Source organism: Lolium rigidum, chromosome 3, assembly GCF_022539505.1.
Source record: "Lolium rigidum isolate FL_2022 chromosome 3, APGP_CSIRO_Lrig_0.1, whole genome shotgun sequence".
NCBI classification, from domain to species: Eukaryota; Viridiplantae; Streptophyta; class Magnoliopsida; order Poales; family Poaceae; genus Lolium; species Lolium rigidum.
In genome coordinates, this window is record NC_061510.1 from 385,310,175 (window position 1) to 385,322,372 (window position 12,198).

The following is a 12,198-nucleotide window of genomic DNA, read 5'->3' on the forward strand; positions in this document are numbered from 1 at the left end:
ATGGCTGTAGGTACACATCAATGTCGTTGCCGGATTGCTTTGGGCCTTGGATGAGCAACGGCATCATAATGAACTTCCGCTTCATGCACAACCAAGGCGGAAGGTTATAGATACATAGAGTTACGGGCCAGGTGCTATGACTGCAGCTCTGCTCCCCAAAAGGATTCATTCCATCTGTACTTAGACCAAACCTTAAGTTCCTCGCGTCATCTGCAAAGTCTGGGAACTCTCTATCGATTTTCTTCCACTGTGACCCATCAGCGGGGTGTCTCAGCATCTCGTCTTTCTTACGGTCTTCTTTGTGCCATCGCAACAACCTGGCATGCTCTTTATTTCTGAACAGATGTTTCAACCGTGGTATTATAGGAGCATACCACATAACCTTGGCAGGAACCCTCTTCCTAGGGGGCTCGCCCTCAACATCACCAGGGTCATCTCGCCTGATCTTATACCGTAGTGCAGTGCATACCGGGCATTTTTCCAAATTTTCGTACTCAGCGCGGTAGAGGATGCAGTCATTAATGCATGCATGTATCTTCAGCACCTCCAATCATAGAGGACAGAGAACCTTCTTTGCTTCGTACGTACTGTCAGGTAATTCGTTATCCTTTGGAAACCTCCTCTTCATTATTTTCAGTAACTTCTCAAATGGCTTGTCACATATACCAGCCTCTGCCTTCCATTGCAGCAATTCCAGTGTGGCACCGAGCTTTGTGTTGCCATCTTCGCAATTTATTGGGTATAACTTCTTTTTGTGATCATCTAACATGGCCTTTAACTTTCGCTTCTCGATTTCAGTTTCTGCATCTCTGTGTGCATCAGCGATGGCCCGACGAAGATCATCATCAACGGGCTCATCTGATGCCTCTTCATCTTGATCACCTCCTCCTGCCTCTTCATCTTCATCATGCCCTGTTGCAGTATCACCGTAGTTAGGGTACATATCATCATCCTCTTCTTCTTCGTCGTCGACTTCCATCATAACCCCTCTTTCTCCATGCTTGGTCCAACAATTATAGCTGGGCATGAAACCTTTCCAAAACAGGTGGGAGTGAATGACTTGCCATTCAGGGTATTGCTTCAAGTTCCGGAAATCAACACATGGACAACACATATAACCATCCGCCTGTGGGTTTTCCTCAGCCACACGGAAAAATTCTTTCAGGCCCGAAGTGAACTCGGGCAGACGTCGGTCAACGTACATCCATTGTCGCCGGTTCATCTACATCAAATAATTAAGTTTATCAAAAAACCATTACAAAACATCATAATATATATATATATAGTGGATATTAGCACCGTACAAATGAAAGGGTAAAGTTGTTTAACCTTGATCGAGGAGGGAAAGAAAGAGGAGAAAGCTTAAGTGTCGCTCCGGCACCTCATTCTTTCAGACATTTCATCGAGCACCTTCTGTGCATGCCAAAGAAATGCAAGGTAGCACTCAACACACACACCTTTCTCCTAGAAAAAATGAAGTGAGTTGGCTGGTTGGAGGTGAGCTGAGCTGAATTAGGGCTGCCGGTGCAAAAGATAGCTCATTTGCACCGGTTCGTAACACGAACCGGTGCTAAAGGTTCCTCGGCTGACACGTGCCTGGCGACGAACCTTTTGCACCGGTTTGTGTTACGAACCGGTGCAAAAGATAGCTCATTTGCACCGGTTCGTAACACGAACCGGTGCAAAACATCCCTCGGCCGGCTGCGCACCACGAACCAGTGCTAATGACCCCTTTTAGCACCGGTTCGTGCCGAATTCGGTGCAAAAGCCATTTGGGGCAAAAAACCAAAGCCCTTGTTTCTACTAGTGTAGGCACGTTTGTATATATAGGCCTTCTGAAACCCGAGGGGGTGGGCATCCACGTTCCGTTTTAGAGGCGGGCCTGGAATAGAGCCTGCTCGTGCACCCACCATGACTGGGCCGAATGATAACCCAGCCACGCGATCCGTTGGGGATTCCGACCGTTGGGTCGTCTCGGGTGCGCGGCGATCTTCTTTTTGCCAGCCGCGCTCCCTTGACCGTTGGAGCACCTCTAGGGACTTCTAGGTCGAAATCCGGCGCTAAAGAGCGCCAGATGGATGTAAATTTCGGTCTGGAGCGGTTTAGATTCCTAGCGGCGAGCCCATGGAATCCTGATGATAGGCCGAATTCGAAAAGAACATGGCGAAATTCGTTTGAACGTAGCCTAAATTTACAGATATTTAACATATATGGCATATATATGCTGAATTCATAATATATCTGAATTAACATATACATTAAACATAAAACACGGCGTTCTATATGCCGAAATGGCGGTAGAACGCCGTGTAGTCACCGCCGGTGCCTGCTGGTTGCTGCTCTGGCCGGGGGCTCCCCAACGGCTAGAACCCTGGACAGGGTCGCCGAGGCGTGGTGGGGACGGCGACGGCCGGCACCATTCATCGTCGCTGTTGTCCTCCAGCTTGATGACTGGTGCACGGCGCCCCGCGGCCGCCTCCTCCAACAGCCGCGTTGTTGCTCTGCCTCCTCCCTCTTCCACTCCTGCCAGGATAAGGCGAGACCCTCGTCCATGGGCAGTGTTTGTCGGCGGGGACGAGGTCGTTCAGCGACCTCGCAATCACCTCGCGAATCGCGGCCTCCTCAGTGGCGTGGTCGTCCACCGCTGCGGCCTCGCGCTTCGTCTTGCGCTTTCGCCTGCGTGTTGGAGACGGGGCATGCCCCTCGCGGATGACTATGGCGTCAGCGCTGCGTCCTCGGTTGCTCGGCGGAGAAGCGGGCTCGTCCTTTACGGGGTGCAGACCGCTCCTCAGCGTCGCAGGAGGAGCCGATCCAGACGACCTCGTCGCCGATCGAGACGCCGAGCCCGATGACGAGTACGAGGGAGCCATGCGCTGTGGCATCCAGGAGCTCCCATATCATCGCGACACGGAGGGCACCAGCCTCGGTGGTGGCATCTGCAGCACGGGATAGTTGTCGCCCTCGATGTGCGCGAGGATGACCTCCAGCGTGCGGCCCGACGCGCTCCACCAACGACGGCGACATGCGGCGTTGTTGCGTGCGGGAGGGGGAGGAGGGCCGTCACAGGAGGCCAACTCTCGCTCGTACCGTTGGCGGAAGTACTACGTCAACGCCGCGTAGTTATCGGGGAAGAACCGCTCCTCGGCGCGCTGCTCATCACACATGGCGGCGAGCTCCGCCTCGATCTCCGGCACCAAGGCGTCGCCTTGCGGCGGCAGCGGGATTGGCACGCGTCCCGCTCTTAGCCGCCAAACGCCAGGAGCGCGGAAGTCCGACGGCGCAGGGTACCCGGCCATGTACAGCAGCCGGCCCTTCCACTGATGGAGGGACCGGCGGCCGAAACCGTTGTTCGCTGCGTCGTCACCGGGGAACCTATCCGCGATTGATGCCGATGTTTTTTGGACGTGAGGAGAGGGGAGAGAGGTGGAACGATGGTGGTGAATGGGAGCAGGCGTGGTAGCTCTGTGATAAATAGAGGGAGCAGGCGTGAATGCAAGCAGACAACATTAATTTCGCCGCGTCGAAGCTACGCGTCGGGCGACGACTGATCAGCGGCAGGCTTTTACCGCGCGGGGAAGACGATGCGATGAGGACGATGATCTCTCTCCCGCCGACAGATCGGGGCCACTAGGCGCGCGGGAGGTTTCCTCGACGATTCCCGCGCTTTTGTTCCCTTCGGACTCCCCGAGCGCGCCCCGGGGGGGCATGGTTTACATGGGCTCGTCGGATGGATGAAAGGCCAAATCCGGGCAATAATGAGGATCCGGGGGCGCGACTGGGCCATTTTTCGCCGTCAGGATGAGAAAACATGCTCCTGGGGGCCTTCCCGGGGGTTGGCTGGAGGTGCTCTTACCACTCCCGTCGATCCCGTCCAAGAAATTCCCCTTCAAAACCACTCCGGTCTCCGCCCGAACCAGAAACACCATACCACCCAAGAAGAAAAATCCCCCACGAGACATCCTAGCCGGAGGATTTAGGGTCGAGAGACAGGCCTAGGACAAAAGCATGTGAATGAATCTTTAGCCTGTAATGACCGGGCAGCGTCGTGCACCCGCCACGACTGAGCGACTGATACCCGGCCATGTGATCCATCAAGAATCCGACCGTTGGGTCGCCTCAGGTGCGCGGCCATCTCCTTTTACCAAAGCCACGCGGACTCGTTCCCCCGATTGTTACCATGCCCATTCGTATTTGTCACGTTTTGAATCTCAAACTAAAGTACTGACACGTAATCTCAGCCGCTTGAGTACAATGCAATGTAAATTTTATGAAGCGGACTTTTTCTGGGATTCAAAACGTGACAAATAACTGCCGGCCCATTAACATAGAGGAAAATATTTATCCAGTTAATTAGGAAACAAAAGCGGACAAAACCAAGATACAAATGAGCAGGAAGCTCCAACCGATTTGCGCATTGGTGCAAACAGCAAACGCATCGCACCGCATACACACTAACGCACCTAGCAAATGGCGAGAAGAAAACCTCCATGCTTTCTTCATATGGCTCACACACTTTCCGCCGAACAAGTCAGACCCGCGTGCCCTCTCACGAGGCGGCTGGTTGAACCAGATAGCCTCACAAAAAAACATGGATCCAAGGTCCATATTAGACGCATATATGGTGTTAGTAGCGGAAACATCAGATCAACTAGAAAGCCTGTTCTGGCAAGTGAATCTGCAACACTTCTTCCGGCGAACACACCAAAGCAACAAAGCCTCCTATCGGCACCATCTATTAGGATGCTACAGAGGGCTGGTTGAAGGTAGTTTCCTGATGCCGCTCATTCCGAATTTCAAAGAAAAAAAAATAGTGCATGCATGGTACCACGTCGCAATGCAGCATCACCGTTTATGAGCTTTACTATGGTCTGTGAAGGGTGTAACGGTGAACAACAACAAGAGAGCAGAGGTGCAAGCAATTGGATCGTGTGTTCTTTAGGCTGTTTTAAATAAAACGAGGCGCTGAAAAATCATGTAGAAAGCGCCTGTGTATATATAGGCCGAGTGGAAGCCGAGAAGCGAGGAACTGTGCAACCAACTACCCTGGATTTATGGTCGAGATACGGGCCTGGAAGAAAAGCCTGCGAATTTGACTGGACAGCTTCGTGCACCCGCCACGACCGGGCCAAATGATACCCGGCCACGTGATCCGTTGAGATTCCGACCGTTGGCGCGTCGGGTGCCCTTTTGCCAAAGCCACGCGCGCTCCGCCGACCGTTACCTCTCTCCCGTCCAACAAAATTTCCCTTCAAAACCGCTCCAGTCTCCAGTCTCCTCCGCCCGAAACACCGTACACACGAAGCAAATCCGCTGCGACCGCGCGACATCCTAGCCGGAGAAGAATCCATCCATCCACCGGAATCCCAGCCCATGGCCGACGCCGCCGCGCTCGTCGCCGTCCCGCAGCAGCGGCACCCGCTGAGCCAGATCGCGGCGAGCGGCACGCACCGGCTGCTGCTCAAGCAGTGGCTCAAGGAGGAGGACCTGCTGGCCCGCCGCGTCGCGCTCAGGGAGGCGCGCCTCGACGGCGCGCGCAAGGAGATCGCCTTCCTCTACTGCGCCTTCTTCGCCTTCCACGCCGCCTCCGTCCTCGTCCTCTTCCTCTCCTCCTCCATCTCCGCCCCCTCCGACCCGCCGTCCCTCTCCTGCCGCCGGTCGTGGATCCCGTGCCTCGTCTCGCTGCTCGCCTCCCTGGCCATGCTGTGGGCGCTGCGGTACAAGGCGGACTCGGAGGCCGTGCTGGAGCGGGTGCTGGCGCGGGAGCAGGAGGACGCCGCGCTGCTCGGGCGGTGCGTCGCCGAGCTCAAGCGCAAGGGCCTCGAGTTCGACCTGCTCAAGGAGGTCGATGCGCTCCGCAGGGCCAAGAGCCTCCGGGTCGAGGCCAAGGGCGGCGCCGCTGCAGCTGATGCCCCCAGGCGCTGGCCTGCAAGGGACCTCCCCGTCTTCGCGCTCTTTGGCGCTGCCTGTGGCGTCCTCGTGCTCACCAGGTTCCTGATCTGCAACAACTAGTCAGGACCACGCCGGATCTGATTGACCCCTTCCAACTTCGATTGCTGGATCGAAGAAGTTTGCTGTTCGTTCTCCTCTGCTGCAGAACTGTTTGTTCTGCGAATTTTGATGTTTGTAATAAGGAAAAACATTTGATTCTTCAGGTTTTGTTCGTGCTGTCGTTTCTGTCTGTAACGGAGAGAAAACCACTCTCCCAAATCTCACTGTTATGCGCAACAAAATATATATAAGGTCATTTTCGTCCCTGTTTTAATACCCCAAATTGCTCATCTCACAATGTTTGCGAACGGTTGCTTGTATCTCATCAGGATTTTAAGTTGGCCTGGGTTCCAGGAACAGAAAGGATTTGGTCAAATTTGGAACACGATTGGGGAGAAAAAGTGCAACAAAAACCACCAAGTGCCAGATGATATTAGTTTTCCAATCCTGCCAGAGAATCTCTTCAGGAAACAGAGCTCAACTCTAGTTCCTGAATCTCTCTTCTCCCTCCCTGACAAACTGTAGTTTCTATTTGGAAACCAGCTTCAGATGCAAGCCTTAAACAAACTTCGGTGCTAATCACATGGTTCTTCTGAAGATGTCTATAATAAGGAAGAAAGGATGCTGTCAGTTAATTTGGTATCTGTTGATATTTGTAGTTGTACCAGAGAGCTGCTCTGCCCTCTCAAACTTCAGTGCTATGACCAGGAAGATAATATTTAAAGTCATTTTAGTCCTCGTCTTGTTAACCCCAAATTGCCTTTTATAATGTTCTTACCATGGACTGTGAGCGGTTCTATCGCACCAGGATTGAAGTTGGACGACCTTCCAGGAACAGAGTAACGCAAATCTTTCATGTTTCCAGATTAATTTGGGACAATTTGGAATACCCTGGAGAAAACGTGCAACAGGAACTACCAAGTGCCAGATGGAAGCTTTCCAGTTCAATCACAGAAGAATTCTTCAGGAAACCAGCCTTCCTTGACCAGGTTTGTAATAAGGAAAAATGTTTAATCCCGTTTTACTTGCCACAATTGATCCTGTCAGATGGTTCTTGTAAAGATTCCCCCAAAAAAAAGATGGTTCTTGTAAAGATTGATTGTTCGGTTCCTCTATCTTTGCTCTGCTACTTCTTAGCAGCAAAAGTATCAGTATGAAGTTGGCTAGTTCTGAAGGCTTGGTAATGTGCAAAGTTAGTGGCTAAGAAGTGTTCGAGAACACGTTAAAATGTTTAGTTATCCAATATCTCGTTGTGTCGATAGATGAAGTCACATTAAACTTAACACAAAAGATAAGAGGAAACATTTCTTCAAGAAACCAATTTATTTTGTATGCAGTGCCCAGCTCAGCTATAGTTACTGTCTTATGAGTATTTTCTCCTCCTGTAATCTGAATTTATTCTCCTCCTTTTGCTTCCATCATAAACACCGTTTTTCAGATGCAAGCCTATAGAAAATTTAAGCCAAGAGAACTCTACAGAAATGGTTAGCTCATTGCGACGGTCCTAGAGAAGGATTGCAATAGTTCTATCCTTCTAGCTTTGTTCCACTATTTTACTTTGTTCAACTGTTTCAAACATATCAGAACGGAACTTGGCCCATGTCAAATGGAAAGATATTATTTAAGTTGGCTGAGATTCCGGAAACACATAAGAATGTAAGGTGGCTACTTCTGTCAGTAGTTCAATTCGGGAAAAAATAGGTCATTGGGGTAAGAGCATCTCCACTCGTTGGCGCTCCCCACGGCGAAATCCGGACGAAACAACCGCCGGATTGGACGAAATTAAATCGTGGGGAGTACCGTATTTCCAGTCGTCCACCCGGAGTTCGGCGGACATAGTTTAAATTCAAACAAAGCGTCTTCCCGCGCTACAAGTACGGCCAGTTGATCGGCAAAACGAGCAAAAGGAACAGCCACAGATCGGCGATCGGAGGGAAATTACACGGAAACAGGCTCATCGGCAGTCCCGGCCGGCACGGCGGTGTCCGACGGACCAGTTTCCTCACAAGCCGTGGCCGAAGCGGCTGCGGCAGTCGACGACGAGGCTGCGGCAGTGGACGTCGAAGCAGCGGCAGTGGACGACGGTGAGGAAGCCGAGGTAGGAGCCGGCGGAGACGACGAAGGACTGGCCGGAGTGGCTCGGAGGATGTCGCTGCGGTGGCCCTGGTACCAATTCCTCGTCTCGTCGTCCATCAGTTCCATGTTGCCGCCGCCCATCAGGAACGCCAAGTCTGTGTTCCTCTTCTTCGCCGCCGCCGTCGTCTTCAGCAGGGCGATCCGGACGTCTTGGTTGGCGAACATCTCCCGCCACCTGCCGTCGAACTTGTCGTTCCTCCCGTCGGCGTGCGACCTCAAGTCGGCCCAGCACTTGTCGATCGACGCCTGCATCCTGTCGGCGGGATTGCCCGTCTTTTTGAGCTCTTTGAGCTTCTTCTGGCCTTGTTCAGGGCGTCCTTCCGCCGCGCCAGCCGCCGGAGCGTCGGGGTTGTACGGCTCGGTCTTGCTCTTCGAGAGGGTCGTGCGGGTTTCCTTCCACTTCTCGCAGTTCTCGAGGCGGGCGTAGACGTTCAGGAACTTGAACTTCAGGAACTTGAACTGCATGCCGGTGTCGTCCGAGTACATGTCCAAAACACGGCGCAGCTGGGGAAAAGAGTATGGCGATACGGGTCAGCTCACGACGATATACCTCGGTATTGCAGGGGTCGACGGAGCATACCTTCTGCTCCAAGTCGTGGCCGCTGATCGGCCGTTCTTCGACCTCCTCCTGTATGTCGTGCCATTTGCTGCACGCCGTCTGCATGATCCCCCAATGGGTGGCCATTGCCTTGTCTCCCCGGTACACGTTCATGTTCGTCTTGTTGAAGTAGGGATCGACGAGTTTGCGTTCCTCGTACGCCTGCTTCACTCGAAGCCAATATGTGTCGAACGTCTGATTGGCCCCGTTTATGCCGTTCATGGACACGGTCATCCAAGCTTCGGCGAGGCACTCCTCTTCCTTCGGCGTCCATTTGATACGCGGTTCGGCAGGCAGCGAGTCCTTCCGCCTCTTCTTCTTCCCCTTCGACAGGTTGGCGGCGGCTTGAGTTGGCTCTTCTTCTCCTTCGTCTTCTTCGACGGCTTGGCTTCCGTCGGCCACATCCTCCACATACTCGTTGCGCGCCACCACAGCTGCCGTCGCCCTCGCCTCCTCTTGCGTGAAGAACCCCGGGCTCGCGGCGGCGGCGGCCATGAAGAACCCCGGGCTCGCAGCGGCGGCCATGGAGCCGGAGGTGATCATCTCGTGGATCTCCTCTTCGTTCGGCGCCGCCATCGCACCGAACGGGAGCGGCCCTCGTCGCATGACCGGCGAGGTGCCCTCGAACCGGCCGCCGCTGCCGACGTCAAGCTCGGGCGTGAACCCGGACGGTTGGACGTAGGCGCCGTCTTGGAACATGGCGGCGGCGACAGCGAGTACATCGAAGGGGAGAAGGACGACGGGGAACTGCTTGTACCTTGCGCCGGCCATTGGCCGGGGAACATGGCGCCGCCGCCGCCGCTAAAGGCCATGCTGATCTTCCTCGCTTGTTCGTCCTGGGCCACCGCCGCCGCCCTCTTGGCGGCGGCTTTTTTCACCCTCTCCGCCCTGCCGCTTGTTTCCACCTCGCGTCGTTTCTCGTCCGCCGCCCACTGTGCGTTCGTCATGCCCTGCGGCCGCTCCTTCTTCGCCCGCGGCTTCCTCGTCGTCGCCTTCGGCGGCATTGCGGTGGACGAGAAGACGAGGAGGAAAGCGGTGGTGGACGAGAAGACGCCACCGGGAACTGGAACTGGAAGACGAGGAGAATGGGCAAATTCGGCGGGAGAGAATGGGGATATGCAAGCAAATTGGAGGGAATGGGGATAAAAGCAAGCAAATTGGAGGGAAAATCGACAGGATTTGGTTTTCCTGTCGCCGACTACGCGGGTCCACACGACGTTTCGCGCCAAAATCTTTCGTCCGGAGTCCCCGAGCGCGCCCCGGGGGACCGGGGATGGCGTGGGCTCGTCGGATGGATGAAGGGCCAAATCCGGACGAAAACGAGGAACCGGGGGCGCGACTGGGCCGATTTACGCCGTCCGGATGGAAAAAAACGTCGCTCGGGGGCCTCGTCGGGGGGACGAGTGGAGATGCTCTAAATGTTCAAATTAAATCTACCAAGTTGACTGAAGAAGTCATTGTGAACTTAGCACCAGTAATCTTTTACACGCAATGCTGGCTCCCCTCCCCCCCCCCCCCCCCCGCCATCTCTCTTTTCTTGCCTTTTAACCTAAAACTCTTCGTGCCTACAAAACCAAGATTCCAAACCATGCGGCGGCGACATGTAGGTAGATCGGCCCCGATCTAGCCGTAGATAAGCTCGGAAGGCATGCTGACGGCGACGTGTAGGTAGATCAGCCCCGATCTAGCCCTAGATAAGGTCGGAAGGGGTTGTCAAGTTGCTACACCTCCTCTCCGTAGTCGGTACCCGGGCGTTCCTGGGCTTCAACCGCAGCTTAAGAAAGTTGGGGGCTCGGCATGGCAGTGGTGGCCTCCTCCTCCGTCCGAGATGGTCGGCCGAGGCGCGGCTGCCGATGAAAACTAAGCTCCGATTCCGGTATCGTTTTTTGAGCATTTGTTTGATGGTGGAGGCAAGAGTTGGGTGGTATGCATCTACCGTGTCAACGAGGGCGAGTCTCGCTTGTGTAATGCAGCGGGGCTTGGTGAAGGACATGATGTGATGGACTCACGCAGGGAGGGGGCGATGTCTGGTGCCATGGCGGCATCGACCTCGGCAGGCATGTCAAGGGATATGCGGATCTCTATCGCGTCAACGACAGCAAGTCCCAGGGGTGATTAGGGAGACATGGATGTCTATGAAAACTAAACCCTGACTATGGTCATGATTGCGATGGCGGCGTCTATGTGCTGTTATCTTGTTGAAGGCATCGTTATTGCAGACACCGCCTACTCACTCGTGCTGCTCCGGGAAAAATCCTAGATCTGGAAATCCTAGATCGGGCAATGGTGGATCGTTCGGTGTCACTCCCTTATGAGTGCATCGTTTTTGGAGCATGGATGGTGGAAGCAAGAGGTAGAGTGGTGTGCATCTACCACATCGAAGACGGCGAGTCTCGACGACATGACGTAGTGGGGTCTTGGTGACGGACGTGACTTGATGGACTCATGCAAGTTGGGGGCTTCGGGGTTTTGACATATGATCTAGCCAGATCTTTTTGAGTAAAATTTAAATATACGCCCTATATACATATCTTTGATATAGAGGTTGGGGTCTCAACCTCCTTTTCGAAGAAAAAAAGTAGTAGCGGAAGTCGTAGATTACAATGACTACTAGCTAGCACGAATAGGGAGACTAGCACCACCTGTTATCATTTTGCTTGGAAGCGAATTGTTGAGCTGCTTTGCGTTGGGAGATGGGAGGCGTTTATATGTAGGCGAGGAGCTACAGAGACCAAAGGAGTACGGACGAACTTGGAGACTTGATGATCCTCACTTGTACCAAATGAAGCTATGGTCGATCAATCATAAGCCCTCGACTGACTACTGTGCTTCAAGTGGTTTCCTAGAATCCTGGTGAATCTCCTTGACAACCCCATCCAGCGAGCAAGCGCTTCGAACCCACTGGTGGTGTCAAGCGTCAGGCTCCGACTGCCGGCGCAAGGTGAGGAGGCGCGAGGATATTTTGACTTTGAACACCGGTTGCGAACACCACATGCGCGCCAGAACATACGAATGGTCACTAAACCTCGTACATGTACGACGGGACATGAAGCAACTCAAATATGGGCTCCCAATGCCTCCCACTTCTACTGATCTGAATGTGTGCCGGTCAACATCATCTTGCGAGTTACACCTAGCTAGCTAGCTAAGATCACCTCGCTTCCGATTCTGTAACAGACTATAGCAGCTATGCAAGAGTTGGGAGAGCTTCAATTCAGTTTCAACTTTGTTTTGTATTGATAATATCCTATGAAGGCCAAGCTATGGGGCCTATATGTAGGAGGGTGTGCAACGAGTATTCTGATAGAGCACATGGGAGGGGGAAGGATTTCGTAGGAGGGAACTGGTTGGCTGACATGTGGCACCAGTTAATGGAAGTTACACAACACCGTCTTCCTGTGGTGTCATCCTTACGGATCGGTCCCACTGCTAGTTTTATTGTCAATTGCGTTCAACTCATTTTAGCGTTTTTTGTA

The 12,198-nt window shown here is 53.5% G+C and overlaps 1 protein-coding gene across 1 annotated transcript; it reads left to right on the forward strand.

Annotated features, from left to right (window-relative positions):
- The first annotated feature begins 5,370 nt into the window (after nucleotides 1-5,370).
- On the forward strand, nucleotides 5,371-6,009 carry LOC124697570. Its single transcript, XM_047230141.1, has one exon. The coding sequence runs from the start codon at nucleotides 5,371-5,373 to the stop codon at nucleotides 6,007-6,009; it is 639 nt and encodes a 212-aa protein (XP_047086097.1).
- Nucleotides 6,010-12,198: the final 6,189 nt, after the last annotated feature.

Coding starts and splice junctions, on each gene's coding strand:
- LOC124697570 (XM_047230141.1), top strand. CDS start 5,371: ATGGCCGACGCCGCCGCGCTCGTCGCCGTCCCGCAGCAGCGGCACCCG.